The sequence below is a fragment of the Eucyclogobius newberryi genome, unplaced genomic scaffold, assembly GCF_026437365.1.
Source record: "Eucyclogobius newberryi isolate DKJ021-1_F unplaced genomic scaffold, fEucNew1.0.hap1 SCAF_5, whole genome shotgun sequence".
Taxonomy (NCBI): Eukaryota; Metazoa; Chordata; class Actinopteri; order Gobiiformes; family Gobiidae; genus Eucyclogobius; species Eucyclogobius newberryi.
In genome coordinates, this window is record NW_027316167.1 from 18,856,230 (window position 1) to 18,879,136 (window position 22,907).

At 41.4% G+C, this 22,907-nt stretch overlaps 3 protein-coding genes across 6 annotated transcripts in view; 2 read left to right on the forward strand and 1 right to left on the reverse strand.

Moving 5' to 3' along the window:
- tub (TUB bipartite transcription factor) overlaps window positions 1-6,766 on the forward strand; it is a 28,585-nt gene extending 21,819 nt beyond the window's left edge. For 2 of the 3 annotated variants that reach the window (XM_072465049.1, XM_072465051.1), the window contains exons 5-12: window positions 896-1,051; window positions 2,340-2,461; window positions 3,442-3,633; window positions 3,747-3,859; window positions 4,863-4,977; window positions 5,525-5,623; window positions 5,701-5,872; window positions 6,605-6,766. In XM_072465049.1, the coding sequence (XP_072321150.1) occupies window positions 896-1,051; window positions 2,340-2,461; window positions 3,442-3,633; window positions 3,747-3,859; window positions 4,863-4,977; window positions 5,525-5,623; window positions 5,701-5,872; window positions 6,605-6,738 (1,103 nt within the window). In that variant the 3' untranslated portion in view covers window positions 6,739-6,766. The remainder of the gene's footprint in view (window positions 1-895; window positions 1,052-2,339; window positions 2,462-3,441; window positions 3,634-3,746; window positions 3,860-4,862; window positions 4,978-5,524; window positions 5,624-5,700; window positions 5,873-6,604) is intronic. The other variant, XM_072465050.1, reaches the window with a different exon arrangement.
- The window catches only part of rras2 (RAS related 2), a 316,645-nt gene that overhangs the window by 45,557 nt on the left and 248,181 nt on the right, over window positions 1-22,907 (forward strand). The window lies entirely within an intron of this gene.
- ric3a (RIC3 acetylcholine receptor chaperone a) lies at window positions 9,938-13,457 on the reverse strand. 2 transcript variants are annotated; one of them, XM_072465677.1, is made up of 7 exons: window positions 13,250-13,457; window positions 11,746-11,957; window positions 11,578-11,653; window positions 11,382-11,478; window positions 11,122-11,261; window positions 10,788-11,018; window positions 9,938-10,523 (listed from the first exon to the last, which is right to left on the reverse strand). In XM_072465677.1, the coding sequence occupies exons 1-7, from the start codon at window positions 13,365-13,367 to the stop codon at window positions 9,997-9,999; spliced, it is 1,401 nt and encodes a 466-aa protein (XP_072321778.1). In that variant the 5' UTR covers window positions 13,368-13,457; the 3' UTR covers window positions 9,938-9,996. The 2 variants fall into 2 exon arrangements, with proteins under 2 accessions (XP_072321778.1, XP_072321777.1); XM_072465676.1 differs by having other exon boundaries at window positions 11,122-11,264.

Here is a 22,907-nt window from a genome sequence, read left to right on the forward strand (position 1 = left end):
TAGTAATCACGAGATGTTTTATTTATTCATGAGTACAATGGTCCAATGTAGGGCCTGAAACTAAAACTTTAAAAGGCACAATTATTGTGTCCCTGCTGTGTCATTTTAACACACGGCTTATTGCCCTTGTTCTCATGCTCGTGACGAAGTGAGACTAAGAATGACACATCGCTAGTGTTATCAGAGCAATGAGCTGAAGCATTATTAATGGCGGCAGAGGGGAAAATTCTAGTTCATCTTATTAAAAAAGCAAATGCAATCCAGTGGGATGTGTGGTTAATCAGGCCAGTGGTGCTAAATGCACCGCTCCCAGATCCTTCACTGAGATTCACTGTGATTCGCTCCACTCATTCTCAACAAGCCACGGCAGAAATAACTGGGCTGTTCTTTACTCATAACTCACATTTCAACTGATGGGAACATTGTGTTGGTGTAACAGACAGTATCAAAGAAAAGCATCATTCATTTATAGTAGGGGACCGTATTGTATGTTGAATTAAACTATTCTTGCTGCAAAATTTAAGAGAAGGTCATTTGCAAACCTCGCTGTTATTTCTTTCAGGTTGCGTTCATGACATTCTAAAATTTGATGCTATAATTTCAGATGTTTGTGACTGTTTTTTAAAGAACAAATCAGAATTCACAGAAATGAACTTAATCCTTTTTTCTCAGGGTTGTGGGGCACACTTCTTTTTCTTTTCACAACAACGATAACATCGAGATTGAATAATGACCACTTTTTTGCCACGAAACATTTCAAAGCATTCTGACATTTAAAAGGCAAATTCACTTCAATTCTAAGCAATGATCAGCTGTCATGGCGCCGAGTTTGTTCATACAGAATCATCGCAGCTCGTTGTTCAGCACTTTGATGCTGTGTGTTCTCTCTGTACAGCAGGGATCGATGGCCTGTCCTCTCAGCACGAAGACGGACACATTCAGATCCTCACCGTGGGACATCTCTCCACCGACGAGGCGGAAGCGGAGCCCGTAGTCAGCTGCACCCAGTCCCAGAGCAAGCAGGACCTACGGGTGACAATGCTCAAGAAAGGTACGCCCGGTTCCACAAAACTCACTATTTACGCACGCTTACTACCCCATACGTCTGGTGCAGCGGGCCCCAGTGCATCGTGGGAGGACATGGCGCTGAATCATATCAGAGTTCCAGATTAAGAGAGATTACATAAGACTTGAATGCACTAGGTTATGTTTTTGGTGTTTAGTCCACCATTTGCTTGTGTGTTTGGAGATGTGATTGCTTTTCTGGAATGTTCCACAGTATAGCATTAAACCGATATTATTGTATCTCAAATCAAATCAAATCAATTTATTTTTGTAAGGCCCAAAATCACAACAACAGTTGCCTCTGAGGGCCACAGGGAGAAATGAATCAACAATGTCTGTGGTGGCGATGGAGTCAGACAATGTCTGTGGTGGCGAGGGACGATGTCCCAGGGTCCTCTGTCCTTAGACTCTCCTTCTCGGCCAGGAAAAACTACAAAAAAAACCTCTTTGGGAAAAAAGCGTAGAAACCTGGAGGAGTTCCAGTGAAGGAGAGATCCGACTCTCTATCTCCATGGAGACAAGCTCGTGGCACCTCCAGGCCAAGTTTCAGGTCAAGTTTCAGGTCAGATCTATTCAAAGGACACAGTACGAATGTATGTTTTTGGACTGTAACTGAATACATACAAGATAAGTCATTTTAATGTCATACTATGAAACATTCCACGTAAAGCAATACCCCCATCAGAGAAAAGTACCAACAACATATAATAATGACAATTAAAAATAATATCATATGGAAAAGACTATACAATTGAAACAAAGTATATCAATATAATTTTCACTAAACACACAAACCATAACAGATTTCCTTTTTCTCCCCGATCTTCTTTGGCCCATCATTATTCATCTATTAAAACCAAAACTGGGATTAAAACATGTAAAAACATCACTCCATTTAGACTTGGCAGTTCTACATTTCACATTGTGTCGGAGGCTGCTTTGCTTTTAAGTTTCAGGTTGGACCAATTCAGTCTTGCCTCACACTAACAGGCAAAGTAGAAAATAAATAAATCAAACAACAACAACAACTTAATTTGTGGCCATTTTCTCTTCAGGAAGCGTTTGTAATTCAGTGAAGCATGTGACGACGGGCGATGCACATCAGGAGCATTCCACTTGTGATAAGACGACATATTGAACACATTAAAATGCAGGGAACTGGTCCTGGATCACTATGACAACAACCTATATGTCACTATATTTATGTTTTTCCTTGTCCATTATGGCTCGTAATTAGTGCGCGGGTAGTGACGCCATTGCCTGTGTGTTTGAAGGTATTTCCAGTAGTATGAACTTTGACGAGGAGGAAGACGACGACGATGAAATTAGCTCCAGTTCGTCACAGCTCAACAGCAACACGAGACCAGGCTCTGCGACCAGCAAGAAATCCAACAAGGTACGCAGACGTGTGCAGCAGCAGCAGGTATACGGTACAAGGCATTTGAGTCGTATCGCATTGAGTCATTTATATCAGGGCACTAGTTTCACTTCTTTTTCTTTCTATAACATGAGTCCAAGGCAAATACCTGGAAGTGCCTCTAATGTTGTTTATTCATGCTAAACAGCCTGTGTTTGTGGGACATTTTATTTCCAAATCTAATTCTATAGTTTTATGTTCAATGGCTTCAAACTCATCATATAATGTTTCTATAATTGTGTAACTATGGTAATGTGTTGTTAACCCAAGTCTTGTGGTGGTTGGTATAAAACAACAGCAACAACAACTCATCACAAACTGCCATCCCTCATCTTTATGACATTATTAACAAAATAGCACATTCTTTTGAGTTTTTTTTTCAATACAAATACGTTTAGTCAGTTTGTTGTGCATAAAATAATGATTTAAGTTTTTCTAAAGAATAAAGTCTGCCGGTAATGTAGCACTTGGATACTAGCCGCCATAAAACACCAAAGAAGAAGAAGATTTAAAATTTTCTTCTGAAGATAAATGTAGTCACTATTTTGAAAAGTACTTTTTATTTCAACACAATTTAGTTCCATTTTTAAGACTCAGTTTTGCTTAAAAGGTGCACTCAAATGTAACTTTCCTATACCTGCTGCTTGTCTCCATGGAAATGGTTTTGCTTTGCCAGGAATGTTTCACAGTATGGCATTTAACTTGATTTTGAACGTATTATATTACAGTTGTTTTTATCAAACACCATGAAAAGAAGCATTATTACTGTGGGTAGGGTCTCCACAGATCTGATTTGTAACGTGGCCTACCTGGTAGTGCTTGTCTCTATGGAGATGTTTTTGCTGTTAATGCCATACTGTGGAACAAAATAAGACAAGCATACCTGGAGACAAGCATAACGTTACATTTATTGTTAAGTTCGGGCTTCATTGATATTTATTGGTGCGTTTCTTATACAGGAAGTGGCTTCAGCAACAATTCCTCCGATCAACGAGCCCTCTGTGGACGTGGATGACCTGGAAGAGTTTTCTCTCAGACCAGCGCCTCAGGGTGTCAGGGTGAAGTGCCGGATCACCCGAGACAAGAAGGGCATGGACCGTGGCATGTACCCCACATATTACCTGCACCTGGAGCGGGAGGATGGCAAGAGGGTAAGTGGCTTTACTCACTTAAAAAGATATTTGTGTTTCATAAAATGCATTTTGTTTGTGTACATTTCTGCCTCAGTTTGTCAGTAATGTTGTCTCCCTATCTTGTCTTGCAGGTGTTCTTGTTAGCTGGCCGCAAGAGGAAAAAAAGTAAAACGTCTAATTACCTCATTTCCATTGATCCCACCGATCTGTCCCGAGGTGGAGAGAGCTTCATTGGTAAATTGAGGTAAGATGACATCAGCCTCACAAAAGTAATTCTCACTAAACATGGTCTAATTAAACTATTAAAGGCACACGCACACCTCAGTGTGGAGGGCCGAGCTGGATGTGACGAGCAAAAACACTGGGCTTTATGAAAATCTACATGCTGCATGTTTAATCCCTTACTTGCACTGCATACAATATTTTTACTATTTTAGTGAGGTTTACATTATAAAGAACAATTTTACTGTATACCTGCTCTAATTTCGTCACTATATTCAATAAACTGTGCATAAATATATTACTTGTTGTCAGCTATGGGTGGTATGACGTTAATACTATTTCGAGATCAGCTCCACCTCCTCATCACAAATAACTGAAAATCTTTTTAATGTAATGGCTACTATAGCACTCTCAAAGGGGAAGTGAGCACTAGCCTAATCCCTTGAGACAGCTTCAAGGCTGTGTCCACAGCTCCATGGAAACTCCAGGGAGTTTAATCAAATATGACTGGGGCCTGGGCGCAGCCTTTAATCTTCAGAGCCAGTCAGACCATTGGTCAATGCACCACTCAGACCACCGCAATCACACAGCCACTCCAACGGGGACGTCTAAATTTAAATGAGTCCTGACCTTTCATCTACCGGTAGTGATTTCTAAGAGGAGTTGAGGTAGACGACATAAATAAGGCACGGACTATTAAAGGAAATGGCATTTTCAAGTTTTGATAGCACTCAGTGTCTAATCTAACAATGAGATGATAATATATATATTTGCTGATACTGCAAGTGTTACCTGTTCTGTGGTGCTGTTATACTTCTACACTTTACTCCATGGAGAGAGAGTGTGCTGATGGAAAGAGCGGCGTCTGAATCCGTGTCACGGCCAATCTAGGTTAACAGTTCCCCTTTTGCTCTGAATGATTTAAGCAGAGTGTTTTTCTCATTATTGAAGCTAGTGTTTTATAGATAGATACTGAGACTAAGTGCAGACCTCCATCATTTTGTGCTTCTGCTTTCTCTGCACAGATCCAACCTCATGGGGACCAAGTTCACAGTTTATGACAACGGTCTGAACCCCATGAAGAGCACCACCAGCCTTGAAGCCAGTAACCTACGACAAGAGCTGGCAGCCATTTGTTATGTGAGTGTGTCATACGCCCAGGTTTTTAACATGGGTCACCGTCACTACAATGTAATACTGCAACCATTATTATTCTGCTATTACCACTCCAAACATCTACATCAGAGCTTAGGTTATAATACCTTTTACTATAAATAAATACTTGACTTGGAATTCTTTTTAATAACAAAATAAAATATAAATGCACATAAGATCTATTTTTAGAGAGTGACAATAAATGATGATAAACGTAAATGGTCTCATTTACGTAGCTTTTCTCCCACTTCTGCCTAAAGCGTCTTGCCCAAAAACACAGTGGCAGTGCACTGTACATTGTCGGTAGTGAAAGCGTAACTTTCAATGTTATTTTATTTATTTATTTCATTTTTTTTTTTTTTAAACTAACAAAGTCAAAGTTGATGTGTTATGCATCAAAACTTAAATCCAATTTGATCTAATGTAACAGCTCTAACGACAGGAATGGAAAGATGACATTTACCCCGAAGCGGCTTCACACATTAACTGGACTTCAAATAGATCCGCATCATCTTTCATCTTTTCATTTCAGGAAACCAATGTTTTAGGCTTCAAGGGCCCGCGCAAAATGAGTGTCATCATCCCTGGTATGAATATGGATCATGAGCGAGTGTCCATCCGTCCGCGAAATGTAGGTCTCTCCTCATCACCTTTAATACCAACGCCTGTAAAATCAACGCTGAGTTATGACATTGTCCTTCATTATAGGATCATGAGTCACTGCTGGCCAGGTGGCAGAACAAGAGCACCGAGAGCGTGATCGAGCTCCACAATAAGACGCCCGTGTGGAACGACGACACGCAGTCATACGTGCTCAACTTCCATGGCAGAGTCACCCAGGCCTCTGTCAAGAACTTCCAAATCATCCACGATAATGACCGTCAGTTCAGTCACATGACTTTGTTCTGTTTGTGTTATATTACTGTAGCACTTATTCAACAGCAACAACTTACTTCATCTAATTTCAGAATCAATATCAGAATCAGATAATGTATTCGTCCCAGAAGGGCAATTCCCTTCGTAGCGGTCGCTCAGTAGAGTAAAAATACACAATCGATCACAACCAATACATCGATAATTGTCTTTTAACACAACAATCTGTAAATAGGGCTTTTGGAATTTGTCATTGTTGTAAAAAATATATATATTAAAAAAATCAATACACAGAAACTACTCAATACGAAAATGATAAGATTATTATTATTTTTTTTTGTATTACAACCTTTCAAAATTAGATACTGAAGAAAATGACAGAAATAAGACAAATTTGGACCTTGAACAGTTTTAGAATAAGGATGGGATCAGTTTAGTTTTTATGTTCTGTATCAAGCCTTTTGAGTTTGAAGTTTTAACACTAATCAGAATAAAATGGCTGATCATGTTTAAAAACTGCATGGATAAAGAACATTTACGCTCATTGTGTTATTAATCAATACTACGCACAAGATGCTCTGTAAGATGGACAAATTTAGTTTTTACCAGCCTTTGTCCTTTTAACAGTTTGCATCATTCCTACAGATGTTACGCTGAGTTTGACTTGGCCTCTAAATTGAAAGATCTATTGATATTAACGAACACTTGAATAATTTCCCTTTTGTGTTGCTTCCCGCAGCCGACTACATAGTGATGCAGTTTGGCCGCGTGGCAGAGGACGTCTTTACCATGGACTATAACTACCCCATGTGTGCCCTGCAAGCGTTCGCCATTGCCCTGTCCAGCTTCGACAGTAAACTGGCCTGTGAGTAACAGTAGCAGCAGCAGCAGCAGCAGCAGCAGCAGCAGCAGCAGCAGCAGCAGCAGCAGCCTGGAGTCCAGCCCGGAGTCCAGCCCTGGAGTCCAGCCCGGAGTCCAGCCCTGGAGTCCAGCCCGGAGTCCAGCCCGGAGTCCAGCCCTGGAGTCCAGCCCTGGAGTCCAGCCCTGGAGTCCAGCCCGGAGTCCAGCCCGGAGTCCAGCCCTGGAGTCCAGCCCGGAGTCCAGCCCGGAGTCCAGCCCTGGAGTCCAGCCCGGAGTCCAGCCCGGAGTCCAGCCCTGGAGTCCAGCCCGGAGTCCAGCCCGGAGTCCAGCCCTGGAGTCCAGCCCGGAGTCCAGCCCTGGAGTCCTGCCCTGGAGTCCAGCCCGGAGTCCAGCCCGGAGTCCAGCCCTGGAGTCCAGCCCTGGAGTCCAGCCCTGGAGTCCAGCCCGGAGTCCAGCCCGGAGTCCAGCCCTGGAGTCCTGCCCTGGAGTCCAGCCCGGAGTCCAGCCCTGGAGTCCAGCCCGGAGTCCAGCCCGGAGTCCAGCCCTGGAGTCCTGCCCTGGAGTCCAGCCCGGAGTCCAGCCCTGGAGTCCTGCCCTGGAGTCCAGCCCGGAGTCCAGCCCGGAGTCCTGCCCTGGAGTCCAGCCCGGAGTCCAGCCCGGAGTCCTGCCCTGGAGTCCAGCCCGGAGTCCTGGAGTCCAGCCCCGGAGTCCAGCCCGGAATCCAGCCCGGAGTCCAGCCCGGAGTCCAGCCCGGAGTCCTGCCCTGGAGTCCAGCCCGGAATCCAGCCCGGAGTCCAGCCCGGAGTCCAGCCCGGAGTCCAGCGCTGCTCCTCTTGTCCTCCCCAAAAGGGCTCCATGAAAATCAACCCCTCAAACGTCCAGGGAGCTTTGGCATATCCACCCTCTAAAAACGCTCTACATGGGCCTCACCATCAGAGCGAATGTGCGAGCTACTGCGCGCTGGAGCGGGGACCCGTGGGTGGGTGTGGACGACAAGCACAAAAAATGAAAAGAGGATCATTTGTTTTTTTTGTTTTTTTACTGTGTATTGTACTGGCATTATCAGACACTGTTTTACTTTATGGCGTAGTTAAACACACATCTTTTTCACACTTGTATGTTTTATATTCATCTCACGTGACACCACGAATTCTGCAGCTTTACATAAAAAAAACATGCACGCCGTTCTATATTTATTTTATGATGACGTATTTAGGATTTTGAGTTGTTGATGGCTCGAGAGCTGCAAGCACATCATTAGAAGGCGTTTCTCTCAAACTTTAAACAAGGGCAAAGGCGTGTTCCACTGCAGCGTGTGCCATAGACAGTATTGTGTTAAATGTATGTGAATGTATAGGACAAGGGTGCACTTTACGTTCTGTGCGGGGTCGGACATGCGCTGTACATAGTTTTTTGTGCCTTTGAAGACTAATTCCAGTGCGATGCTTTGAAAGTGTGAGCTTGAATTGGTCTTTGCGACTCCTGCTGTTCTAAACTGTGTATTGGAGCTCTTTCCCTGTAGCCACTCTCTGTCCAATTGCACAGTGCGTTTTGAATTTTCTTCCAAACGTTCACATCCTGTCCACGCTTAAAGGTGCACTGTGTAACTTTTCTGGTGCGCCACCTGCCTGTCTCCATGGCGTTGCTGTTGCCTTGCATTAAATGTTTCTATCTTTCCGGAGACAGGCTGGCGTTCTCGATATCGGTCGGATCTTTGTAGACGCAAACCCGCTCATAGTAGGTTTTACAACAAATAGAGAAAAACACGCACAATGTTTTACTTGCAAAGTGACATTTATTTGCAGGTGAAGAGGCAACTAGACATTTATCAGGCAAAATCTTAATTAAAGGTATTGTTTACAGCAATAAAACACCTGTAATTTAATAAATGCAAGATAACATGATAAGATGATTCCAGGCAAAATAATGACATCACCGCAGAGACAAGAAAAGTTACATAGTGTACCTTTAAATAATAAAACATCGAACACATTGTGAGTTTGTGGTCATAGATATGTTATTCAAAAGTAAAAACATTCACAGATGTTCCTACTGCCAACACAAAAACAACATTGTCATTGCCGCGAGAGGCTTTGATAAATACATTCCTCATTGAAGCGTTTTGATTTTGATCAGGTTTTAATGCTGTTTATGTTATTCAACTACAAATCCTTAAGGAGTGGTATACTCTATGATATATTAGTATTTTGTATTTTTGACCATCAAAAAATGCTGAATGAAAGCAAAGAACAATCTCTGATACCGCTGTTGTACTGTGGGTTCTGAGGGAATCTTTATCAAATGTGCTATTCTTGTACTCAATTGTCTTCTAACTATTTCTATTTACAAAGTCTTGATACATTTGCTGTAAAGTCTGCTTTTCATACATTTGTCCAGGAGCCAAAAGGTGTTTCATTCTCATTCTTACAGTGTACTTGTTGTGATGTACAGTAAAATACATTTTACATTCGGTGTACAATTTATTGTTGTGGTATAAGCCTTTGGAAATCAAGAAAAAATAAAACTCCTGTTCATGATTCTGCGGCTTGCAATTTCTGGAGTTATGTTAAACATCCTTATTCTATATGTCATAACTTACAGGCTATATTGTTTTGCTCAAAACATGAGATCATTTCAGTCGTTCTCTCATGTTGCAATAACAAACCTGACCACTAGATGGAGCATAAAACACTGTAAATTGTCTACTGTCTCTAAGTTCTACATTTCCCACACAGTAAAACCATCTACAATCTATTCTTAATGGTACATAAATCCAGCAATTACACAAATGCATGTCTTTTATATGACTGAACTCATATGATGAAAAGACCCATTGTAAGTTTTTAGGTGGAGGGTAAAACAAATTTAAAATAAACAGTTTTACTCCAGGAAGATGTTGTTTTGCCTCCAATATTCTAATGACAGAAAACAGCAGAATCTCAATAGAGCCAAGCAGGCGACCAAACCAGGCATCCTGGGCAATAAACCAGGTATTGAATAAATGATGGATGATAACGTTTATACCAAAGCAAAAACATTGTCAAAATTGTCAAGATAAAAAGTATGAATGAATGAAGGATTTTATTGTTTGGTCAAAGTAGGTGACAGAACCTCCACCAAAAAAACGTACGCTCCTTTAACTTTAGCTAGTTGACAATCAGCCCAGTCGGTAAAAAATATACACAACGTATACGTAAATCGTGATCCTGGAACACAAATATACATATGGTGTGCCTGTTCCACCGCACTTCATTTAATTAAAGCGTGTATTCATGTATCTCTCCTGTTTCGCATTCGCAGCCCACTGACTGCCCAGTGTTCAGACTCTGGGACATGATCCTTTGCTGGGACCAGATCCTCCCCGGCCCCCGTTAGAGCGCCCCCTGTCTCCTCCTCTGCCTCCCTCTCTGGGTTTGTCCAAACATCACAGCTGAACAGGAGACTTTCCGCCTCCGTCACTGGGTCCTCTTCATCTGCCTCAGGCTCTTCTCCAGCCTCAGGCACTTCCTCCTCAGGCTCACTTTCATCCTCCTCCTCCTCCTCCTCTTCTGGCTCTTCTTCTTGACCCTTGTCCTCTTCGCAGGCGTCTTCTCGTGGATAGCGGAACACATCGCGGTGATCGCTGAAGGTGATTTTTTTACCTGGGCTGTGACTGCGCAGCTCTGTGCTCATCTCCAGGCCCAGAAACTCCTTCTTTTCAGAGGTCAGCATAGGGGATGGAGGACTTAGCAGAGAGCTTCTCTCATCCTCGTCCTCCTCTTCGACTTCTTCTTCTTCATCTTCTTTCTTGGCTATATCTAAAAGTAATCAGTAACAGGATAGAATTATTAATATAAATGAACAGACTTAAGTGAAATTGATTAAGGATTTTTCCACATGCAAAATTAACATAAGCTCCAGAGATTGAATTAAAAAAAATTGTACTGGAAAAAAATATCTTTCTACACCGAAGGTTTCACCAAACATGTGCAGACAATTTGGTCTTTAAAAAGCTGATAGCAGGAGTCAATGTGGTAACACCAAGCAAACAGCTCTGCTCTCTGGCCTTAATATAAACTCACCTTCAGTTTCCTCCTCTTCTTCTTCCTCTTTTTCCTCCTCCTCTTCTTCTTCATCCTCCTCGTGCAGCACCTCTAACTTCCTCGGACCCACGTCTTCCTCCTCCTGTTCCATCCTCTCAGCGAGGGCCTCTGCTGTGGGCTGACTCAAAGTTGCCACAAGAGGCACTATTTTGCATCGCATTCTGTAACGGAGCTCCTCTTCATACTCTGGGAACGTCTCCTCTGGGTAACCTGTAAGACACAGAGCATCCTAATGTGGACCACCAGGCACCTCTCCATTAGAACACGTGCACATTGTGTTGTGCTCTTTTGTATATAACTTAATCCTTCATACCTTCCCAGCCTGCAAAATAGGGCACCTCCTCAGCCTCCCTCTCAGGTGACGCCCCCTCCAGTCTGCCCTCCTGCATCAGTTCAGTGATCTGTCTCAAGTGTCGCAATAGTTTCTCCTCTTTCTTCGACCGTTTGTTTTTGCTGCTTCGGCCAATAGAGGGCATGAGACATATTTGAGACGGATTTGTGAATTTGGCAGTGCACCGTTCAAACATATTAAAATGTCTACTCATTTGCTGGTGGAAACAGAAATATCTTTACCTTCCAGCTCCTCTGCTCTTCCCAGAGGCAATCATCTCCATCATCTGTTCCGTCTGCAGCAATCTCCGCTGGAGCTTGGCAAGCTGGTACTCATTTACTACAAATCACAGCATATGCTACACAACCGTATGTTTTGTACTTTATGTGTGTTTGTTATTTGTGACTTATTTTAAATATTATTTAATAGCACACTTACACTGTGTGTAGTCCAATTGTGCTTTGTATGGAGCTGTGGATTCAGCAGATTTTGGTGGCTTTTCTTTGCATGTCAGCTGTTCAAAACAGATAGAAATAAGTTACACCACAAAACTTTGATGTCATAAATCCATGAATGTAGGCCATAAGATATATTTGATGGTTGTACCTTGTACATGATGTAGAGAATATAGAGGAGAATCCCAAAGCCATAGATGGGGATGACTTGAGCCATCAGGTTGTTTTTTCGGCCAATGCCCTTCACCTCGGCAACAATCTCTGTGTGGTGAGAGAGAGAGTGACGAGAGTCCAGACCCCACTGCTCTGGGTCCTGGGACAGAGGGGCTTGGCGCCTCATGGGAGGGTAGAACCCAGGCCCAACTGCAGGAAAACACTCACACGTATTATTCTTCTGTCAGATATGAGACTGTTCAACAACAAAAGCCTCTGTTTATATAGGTTATTCTTAGGGTTAAAGGTTCTTAAGGTTAAAGGTGCAAACTTCCTATAAGTGATCTGTTCTTTTCTTCTGTATCTACCTGCGTTGCGTCAATGAAATTTCCCCATGTGGGACAATAAAGGATTATCTTATCTTATCTTTCTATTAAGAGTGTTTTTAAACTTCCTATAATCTGTTATCTGTCCTTTTCCTCTGTATCTACCTGCGTTGCAACAATGAAATTTCCCCATGTGTGGACAATAAAGGAATATCTTATCTTATACATTTTTTGGTGGAGGTTCTAGAACAGGGGTGTCAAACTCATTTTGGACCATGGGCTGAATTTTGACACTAAAGCTGGGTCGCGGGCCGAACATACCGGAAGAATTAAAACAATAAAAACTAGAAGAAATAAATTGCTTATATAGCCTCGTAATAGTTCTATGTAGACACTGTTGTACAAATCTGCAGCAGGTGAAAGACAGAGTCCATATTCATGAATCAGCAGCAGGAACAAGAACTTGGATTTATGACAATACTCTTTTAAAAGCTAAAGGTAAATTCACTAAATATTAGTTTTAAGGACTTGTAATAAAGCAAAAATGTCCAGGCGGAATCCATATAAAAGTCCTACTCTTTTTTCATTTTATTTTAGGGTAATGTTTTGCTTGAGGGTTTGGAGTACAAACTGATGGACTTCCCGGAATTATTGATTAGACTGGAAATAAAAGGGTTTCATCTTTATTTTTTATGTACATCACATAAAGCAGCTTGAGAGCTCCCTTTTATAAAATAGTGGACATAATGGAATAAATAAAGAAAAAGTCCCACACGTGTGACGCATTAAGTAAGGGGGTTTAATATGTTGGGCTGGATTAAAAGGTCTGGAGGCCGCAGCCCTGTTGGACCCTGTTGTAGACAGAACAGCTCTTCTGAAGATTTTTTCTGTCTCAAATCATTGAGAATGTATTGGCCTACTTTTCCCCAATTACTTTATCTGTGATTTGTATAGGCAGTTCACGCACAAACATGTCATACAAATTATGTATCCTAATAATGTGTTTTATTATTTACATTTACAATATGACATCACTGTTTAAATTTCAACTCAGTTGATATTGTCAGTCCTAAACTGTCAAGAATCGTATTGCAGTGGATTGTGTGGCCTCCAGGCCTGAGCACTGATGGAGCATCTGGCAGAGGAGAGAACATGAGTCTGAGGGACGGGCCTTACCCTCTGTCTGCACCGCGTCCTCTCTGGCTCTGGGCAGCAGCATCCGGGGCAAGAACAGAGACACACACAGCACGGAGCAGGAGATCAGAGTCACCTTTTGGCACGTTGTTATGGACATTCTGCCTGAGAAAATGACAACAGCACATTCACCTCACACACAGTGAGCTACTGGCTACAGACTTTGTGTCTGTTATGATGTTTCATGGATTAATCCAGATCAAATATGATGCGTTCATGCACTTTAAAACCTGCCAGTCACAAGGGCGCCACTCAGTCAATGACTGCTCAGAAATTAAACGATGACTAATGAATAGGCTTTAAATTGGCTGTTTTTATTGTTGTGTTGATTATTGACAAATCTATAATTATTTGATTTACAAATGTAAAACACCAACATATATGGCCAAATGCTAAAGGAGGATTTTGTGATGATCAAAACCATGTTTAGTTTTAGTTGCTCTCTATTGCTGAAATATGTATGTAAAATTACAGCGTGTACGTGAATGCAACGTCTCATCTGAAATCTCTGTATGATCCCTCCACCTGTAATGACACGCGAGCAACAGCAGGGGGCAGTGCGAGCTCGCGCACAACAGAGACCACACAAAACCTCCACAATCTTCTCCTCATCATCACATTCACACGGTTAAGGTAATGGCTTTAGCTCATAGTCCACTTGATTGAAGTCATTGTAAAGTGACATCAATCTTATTAAGCTTTAGGGTCAAAAATAGTTCAACACAACAGCCAATTAGTATCAATGTGCAATCAAAATAACCTATTACTATGATTGCCTCATCGTAGGCCTATAGTGGATACTGTTGGCCGGTTGTAACATTTCTTTTGAAGTAAGAGTGAAAACCAAGGTTGTAGGAGGTCACACTGCAGGCTGCCTTTGCTGTGGATAAAAGCTTGAACCAACAAAGGTCAAGAAGGTGGGACCACTGGGACTTATTAGCGTTAGTGTGACAGAGGAGGTCCCTCCCACGTGAGTCTTTCTCTGAATACCTATCAGGAGCCTGGTTCAGCTCTGATCAATGAGAGAAACTGTGAGAAGTGCACACTAAGGTTCTGAGGATAAATAATTCACGATCTACCTATAGTCTTGAACAGCCAGCTCCAAGCATTAATTGGATATTGGAAAGGGGTTATTGCAGTTCAGTACAAATTGTCCAGAAATGTTTACTTTTTCAAACAATACTGTGCATATCACAGTTGTAATGATTATAATGGATTGAGTTATTATAATTTCAAACTGGGATTCATTTGAACAATAATTTAGGAGCCAGAACTGAAAAATGTTCTATCTGCATTTGTGGCTTTTATATGTATGGCCCATATTTTTCCTTTCAAGCGTTTTCAAATTATTACTTTGCTGTATTGTTTAGCTTTATGTATGTTCTGCATTCACTACTTACACACGCACACGCACACACGCACACACACACACACACACACACTCACACACACACACACGCACACGCGCACACGCACACACACACACACACACACACACACACACACACACACACACACACCTAGTTTATACAGTGTTTCCTATTTTATTCTACCAAAACGTTCCCCTTGTCAATAGTAATAAAGACTGTGGACTGCAAACCACATTATCATTATTCAAGTATATTTATGTGGCATTATTTCAGAATTTCTTTTCCAGTGACAGTGACAATTGTCGTGACATGGGTGAGCAATATTGGCCGTGCCACACACTGTCTATAAGCTCTTAATCCCAGGAAACAAATATTCATGTGTGTGTTTCTGCATGACTGGATTATCGATTATCAGCGCCAAACAGCGCAAGATGCCCACTCAGATTATAAACACAGTGTAATGTTGGCACCTACCACTGAAAAACAGGGGTTAGTAGTCAAAAAGTTGTGCCATAAAGTTGGATACTATTTCTTTATTTCCCCAATGAAGTTAAAAATAAATAGCATAAATAAATGGTTGTTGATGATTGCTTCAAATTTAATATCATATAATGGCACCTTCCCTGATCGACAGTGAGCGTAGTCGCTTTAGTAAATCTGAATAAAAACATTAAAAAAAACAAAAAACGTCTTTACCTTATATGCTAATAGAAGTGCTAATTGTTTCACTCAATAAAAGCCACATTTAGGTTAAACTCTCTTGCGCTGGCATCGCACGACAGTCCAGTGGTTGACATCCATTCATGCCAGAACTTCAAAAGTTAACATTTGTAGTAATTATTTTTAAAATCTAATGACAGTTCAACCGCAGAAGTAATGTAATGGTTTGCTGAGCAGCTCGAGCTCACGGCACAGTCTTTGGAACACACCCAAACACTAAAGGGTCTATTGTGGAACGCTGCAGTTGTAAGAATACACTTTCATATTGTATTGTACTGTTTTATAGACAGTTGAGTTTAGAATTGGCCTTTTCACTTTTTCACCACGCTCCCTATTATTCCTCACAACTCAACTGTGAACCGGCGCACAATGTATTTCAATATTCCACTCATAATTGCGGCATTGCCAAAATTTGACTTTCCATCGTTCTCATGGAAACCTCATACATCAAGCCGTGCAATTACTCCAAAAAATAAAAGCGGCTAATGTCAGTGTGGTGTTGAAAATGTCACAATGCCCACCCATTCCCCCCCAATTCCAGCTGGGAAGTATTACATTTAAATATGACCATGGGCATAACCACAGCCTCAAGCGCTTCTCGGGACAGACCGGAGCATTTTAGCGGAAGACTTTGATGCTTTGTTGGCTTTTTTGTAATGCTATTCCGGAGGTGTTTCCAATCTGCTGCAAGGGGCCGTATTGTTGATTCACACTCTGCTCTTTTATCTGTTTACTGGGGCTCTTATCAAGCCTTTAATTACTTAATTATTCCTCATTGGGCTCAATTAAAACACAATAGACTCCACTGCAGCAAAATCACTTTCTCTCTCTCAGAAGGTAGTGGCTAGCTGGGGTAAATGTGTAAGAGGTTTTTTTTTTTAGCTTGAATTTAATTGTTCAGTGTTGTTATGGAGACGGGCCCTAACACCGAAATGATTAAGATGTGGATTTGAGATCAAAATCAATATCTAATTCAAGGCTAAATGCTCTTAGTCATGTAGCTCATTGCTTACACTGTAGTTAAGGATGGTTAAGGTTAATTGATGATCATGTTTATTCAGGTCACAATGTAATCGTTTGAACTGGAAAATGAGAATCGTGAGAATCGTAGGCAGCAACAATGAGTCATTTCAGTTCAATTTATGCTCTCCAAAAAAAGGAAAGTACATTTTTATCTGGCTTTTATGCGACAATTCATGGATTTCAGCTTCCTGTTAAATGCAACATTTTGAAGACTTAATTACTAATTACTCATTGTTCTGAATCCCATGGATATAATGACTTTTTCATTCATAGAGTTTGATTTCTTAAAGCTAGTGAGGAATGGTGATGCGTTTAACTTGTGCAAGAAAGACAATTTCAGGATGTTGTTTGGTCATTGTGCCAGTGATCGTGAATAATCCAAAAAAAAGTGATGTTTATTCTCACAATAATTGTAACAGTAAAACGTTATATCGTGACATCCGTGATAGTTAGAAGATTCATGTCAAAATACACCTGGATCCACACTAATGTCAACAGTTTTGGCCTTAACCCCACGACCTTTTCAGAAAATCTCATACAAAAATACCCCACAAACTCCATTATAGATGTAGATGACAATCACTGCACTGTCCACAAACAACATTACTTTCTTAGACATAGAAATCAGCGTGTTTCTCCGTTCATGTAAGTGATTTGTTGTGCAATGTCACCTTATTCAATGGTGGATTGTGTTTTCACATTTCGCCCACTCCTCCTCCTCTCCATGCCTCTATCTAAATCAGTCAATTTATTTCCAAATTGCATGTCGAGTGTAGGTGCAAGGCCTCACGGCGCTATATTAAATCAATGCACGACTATATCCGCGTTTTGAGAAAGGTTCATTTTTTTTTCCTTTTTGGGAGGGTGATCTGATTTGATGAGGCTGCACTGCATTCAATGAAGGGGCAATGTCATGAATCTAAAATAAAACCTGGGAAGAAATGGACGACTGAGAATAAACAAATGGTCGACTGATTTGAATGCGGCGCACACAAACAGTATTTTTAATTGCGCAATTTAAAAATAGATCTCTTTTCTATATACAACCCCTTGCATCATCAGTAAAACAACTTAAAAGATGTAGAGTTGTTTGATGTTCACCCAAGACAGAAAATAATCACTTTATGAGCATTTGTGCTTTTAAAGGACAACCAGTCGGCGACGATTTGAAAGGTGTTGTATCGTGGGGTCTTTACCAACTTCTTTGTAAAAATATGGTTTAACTAGTCCTTTATCGCAGTTTATTAATCAAAGCGTGCAATAATGTTTCAAACTAAAAAGTTGCACTGAGTAATGATAAAACACTGGAAAAAGAAAATCTCAATGTGTTATAATCAGCACTTCATGGCCATAATGAAACATCTTTTACACTTGAAATGAAGTGGCTGCTGCTGCTGCTGCTGCTGCTGCTGCTGCTGCTGGTGCTGCTGCTGTATTATGCTGCCCGCTGCATGTGCTCCTTTTCAATATTAAATAGAAGCATGTCTCTTGTGTGCAGAAGCACCTTGAATGCCCTTAACCAGCACTAATAGGAGATAATGATTGGTGCTCAACAAAAAGAGAGATTCATTTTGAATTATTAACAAGTTAACTTTGTAGTGGAGGCACTTTATCCCAGAGGACAAACAGCCAAATGTTTGCAAAATATAATTAAGCCGAGGCATCTTTAAATGTCATTGCTGCCTGTGCCATGTTTCAAATTGTTCTGCATCAACAGAATTTAACGAGATGGCGAAGGAATCCATTTCCTGCAAGCATGTGATAAGCCACACATACAGTGGAGCACTTTCATTGATTGCCAAAATAAAGCATTTTGTATGCAAATGGGCGACTGGAGTGGCTAAGCTGATTCAGGCTCATGGACACCAAATAATGGTCTTTACAATTAATACTTTTACATGCGATCCATTGAAAATTTCATCTTCCGTTTAACGCCTCTGGAACATTTACACACTTGGCCAGAAAATGCATGTTCCAATGGATTAATATGAAAGCCAACAAACAAATAAAGCCATGGCGCTGCTGGTCCCTCCCCCTGAGCATTGGTCTCTCTGCTGTCATCTCATGCTCCTGCACATTTTGGATTAACAGATAATCTTTGAACACCAAGGAAGGTCTGCTAACCCTGAGGGGGTGGGAGAGTGAGGGAACGAGAGCGGGACCGGAGGCAGAGCACCATTGTTTCTATGTAATGTGCTTGTCCTATTCTTGTAAACATGCATCTCCTTTTGTAGAGGCAATAGGTCTCACATACCTCTCCATGGCTCCTGCAGATTTTACACAGGTTTTGAATAGAAAACATGCTGAGAACAAGGCAGTTAACAACAGGGTCAGCCAGACAAATACAAGCTTTAATACAACCCACATTCAAATAGTGGCTATTGTGTTATCATAAAACCATCTTAAATAAAAGCATTAGTAGTCAGAGTGTAACAGGTCAGTGTATAATATCCTGCCCACAGCCCAGATAAATGAAGAGGGGGGCGGGGTCCACATGTTTCGATCCGTCTCCCTCTCCAAAGTTCAAAATGCTTCCCTCTGGCAAATGTCAACAAAGCTCCTCTGTGTTTTTAAAGCCCACATCTTCACTAAACCTGTTCTGATTAAGACAGTGCTCAAATTAAATCTGGGATACTTGACTTTTTGTTAGTTAGTCAATTTCATATTTTCTTTTAAATAGTATATTGCAAAGGCAGGACGTTAGGGCAAAAATGGATCCGTTGCATGCTGTCTGCTTGTAATAATAGTATTTTATTTCTCCTCAAGCCAGAGTTAAGAGCCCCTCTGACGCTCTCATTGGCCGCACTTGAGTGGTCCACCCCATCGTATGAAAAAGCTGTTCTAAAGCTGTGCATGCTCCCAAAATAAATAGATGTTGATTTTAACAATGTGCCAAAGATTTTGTGAGCACTAGTTAGACAGATGTCTTTGCTTTGATTCAAAAGTAGTGCCATGTCTTAACAGCTGCACGCTCTGCCAGGGATCAGTCTTTTAACAATTGCCCGGTTAACAGTGTCCACACTCCTCTTTTCCTCGCCTCTGCCCTTTCGTCCTTCACCATTGCCGGTCATCATCCTCCAGACACAACCCTTTTATCATGTCCGAGTCGAGGGGAACAGCCAAAATTGTTGACAGCAGTGTTTGAAATAAATGAGAAAGCTGAGCCCCTTACTGTGTGGAAGGAGAAAGGCGGGTGAGAGTGCAAAATGTCCAAAAGGGAGCAGTTGGGGTCTTGCTGCTGACCCTGTGATCAGGTGAGTGGAGGGGGTCTGAGGACACAATCCTCTCTCTGCTGTCCACGCACGAATTTTGTGCTTGAGAAGTATTTAACTTTCTCAAAATCCCAATTGCTCTCAGTTGGGAGCATCTCCTCTCACGTGGCTGTGGTGTGTTTTGTGCCTGGTGGAGGTGTTTTGGAAAGGTTATGGGGTCAATGGGATTGTCTGTTTGAACTAAGCAAAAAGGTTCAAGGCAAATCCATGACAAATCAACAAGTACATGTTTTAAGCACAAAACTGATATTGTATTTATGATACACACTTAAGCCAGGATTCAGTTAAAGGTGCTCTATGTAACTTTCCTGGGCCCGCCACCTGCTTGTGTCCATGTCACATACTTAAAGGTAGTATGGACGATTTTTTTCAGCAAATTTTGTATCATATTTCCTCGTGGCGTGGATAAATCATTTGTCCTGCCACGTATCAATCATAAAACGCACCTACCGCTCACCTGCAGCCGCGTCAGGCTCGTCCCCATGTTTCCGCGTGCCTAAGCGCATGGATCTATCATAATATAGTTCCCTCAGTGTATGGGGCAAAATGAAGACGGAGAAAGACAGTTCGAGCTGATGCAGAAGTGGACAGAAATCTACGGGAGACGAGAGATGTGATGCGCTCTGTTGCGCTAATAAACAAACACACGTGTGTGTTGTATCAGTCCGCACGGGGGAGTGCGCATGCGCACATCCGCCTGCGTTCTCAAATCGCCGAAAAATCGTCCATACCGCCTTTAACAATCTTACATGTATTCAATTGAGTCCAAAAGTTCTTAAAAACTGAGAATGGGGTCGCTTCTCCACAGATCTGGCCTGTAACTTGGCCTAATGACATTACTTACTTGGTTTAGGTGTTATAGCCATCATTTAGAACATTCCCGGCAAAACTATATGTAGTGCACATTTAATAAATAAATAAATTATGGGTTGAATTGGGTCTTTTCTTACTAAACTGGTTCATCTCTATTTGAAAGAAAAATGTGTCTCCTGGTGCATGCTAAACAACTACAATGTCTCTAATCATCACCTATTCTTTGTTGTTGTATTTGGTCAGTCCGGCTTTTTCCAATAGGTTTTCTTCTTTTCTTTAATAAAACAGTCCTAAAGTCATCCCTGTTGTTTTTTTCACATGGGTGAATTGAGACACCACAGCATTTCTAATAATCTTCCCTGCTGCAGGAATGGTGTCAATAAACCAGGAGTTAAGAACAAAGGCAACCGCTTTTATCTTTCCTGAAACTCAGGTGAGACAAAACTCTAAGCCGATTTTGATTTTTAAGGGAAAAGCTTTCACAACAGAGGCAAGAATGATACTGTAAAAACAAACTTATATACTATTAAGGTTCCAGCTGCAATCTCTGTTTGGGATACAGGACATACAGGGGACACCATCCCAGCGCTAGGACAACCGCCACTGTAATGACTGAAACAGAGGTACACATCTTGACATTTACTAATATAAAATAATGACAGAAAAAAAAAAGAAAAGGACCAAACATCATGAGATTATCAGTTTTTATAATTGTTGTGCAGTTTCTGGATTATTCTACATGTGATCCTCACAAAGACATCACTGTCATCGGTCTAAAATTGCCCCATTATGACAAGTTAGTTTTCATTGGCGCTACATTAATTAAACGTGGCTTTACAATTGACTTTGACACAGCCATTTCCAATCCAATTGTGCATGCATGGGTGATTTAGTCTTGGTCTGCGCTCCGGTGATAGGACCACACGTATGCTGCAGCTCTGAGTAATGTGAATCTTTGAACAGAAACTGATGTGGTCCAGGCAAGTTCACGACATCCGCACACAGCCCCGAACCAGCCCCAGCATCCCTCACTCCTCCGCCGCTGTTTGCCTGCTTTGCTCATTATGCTTCAGATTAAGGAGAATTATCTCTATGACAGGAGCAAAGCATCATGATGATTCCAGGCAATAAAATGTATTAAATGGCTGTTGCTTTCATCCTCCTTATTAAAACGAAGCAGCGGCGATGACAGCTTAATTGGACTATTGAATATACTTTTAATTACATGCAATAAATGACATTGTGCTATTAATACAGTAGTCACAACCTTTCATGTTGTACAAGAGAGGAGCCGAGCCTCGCTGCAGCGCCGTGGGCATCAGCTTTAACATTAAGAAGAAAGCCTACAAGAACAGCCCTGGTTTAGTTTGGGTTTAATGCAATGAATGAATAATTGTCCGTAGCTACTTGGTTTTGTCCGACACACCTTTGACCAACAAGTTTGAATTTACAAGTTATTATTTAAATTATAACCATATATATACAATATTTTTTTTTTAAAGTACAAATAAAAAAAAAAAAAAAAAAAAAAAAAAACTGTACTGTAATAGATATGAGCAAAAATACAATAATTAAATAATTTTTGAAGATTTGACAAACCATAGGAAATAGAATCTCCATCTAGGGCCAAGATTGTGACCAAATTGAGCTCACTGAAGACTTCATGTGTGTGTATTTTGAGTACTTCAGGTATAGTTTCGCTTAATTTCCCCCTATAACTTTTGTAAAAACAATTGCAGCACAGTACAACACAACACACCACGTCACCTTGACAAAATCTACAGTTGTGTCTGGAATAGGAAACAAACGCAGCTACACGGTGCAAAACAGGCATTGTCCAGACATCGCTCCATCCCGTACTTGTTGAATAAAACATCTGTCTCAAAACACAAGGCAACAGCAAAGTGGGGGCTCGTCACATTTGAGATGAATCTCCCCGATCCCTGTATCCCGCGCACAGCCGACTTTACCCTTGATACATTTTAGAACCAGCTTCCCTAAAAAACTCTGTTGACAAGTTATCTATGACCCAGTGTGTGCGTGAAACGTCTTGCAGAGAAAATCAATCTTTGCCTCTCCTCTTTTGCCTTGAATACCGGCAGAGCAAACAAACAGGCCTAAACAATACGATATATACCACATATCAATTACACTAAATGCCTCAGTATCTATACTTGACTGTCCCAGGCACACACCGGTTACAAGGCACACACGCTGCTCCAAGACGATAATGGCGCTGCATTGTTCCTCGCCATCTGGCCGGCTGATAAGAGCTGCCTGCGCATAGTTGATAATGAGAGCAGGCAGAGGAAAAAGCCAGTGTTAAACATTTCCTTGGCCCATGAAAAGGTTCCATTAAGTCCACTGACCCCAATTGAATATTAATGAGCTAATTAACGGATTTATTGTTATGCGCAATTTCTGGAGGGGTAATTTTTTTCA

Coding starts and splice junctions, on each gene's coding strand:
- ric3a (XM_072465676.1), bottom strand. CDS start 13,367: ATGTCCATAACAACGTGCCAAAAGGTGACTCTGATCTCCTGCTCCGTG. Junction 11,958..13,249: donor GGACGCGGTGCAGACAGAGG/GTAAGGCCCGTC, acceptor GTTTTCCTGCAG/TTGGGCCTGGGTTCTACCCT. Junction 10,524..10,787: donor AGAAGAGGAGGAAACTGAAG/GTGAGTTTATAT, acceptor GATTACTTTTAG/ATATAGCCAAGAAAGAAGAT.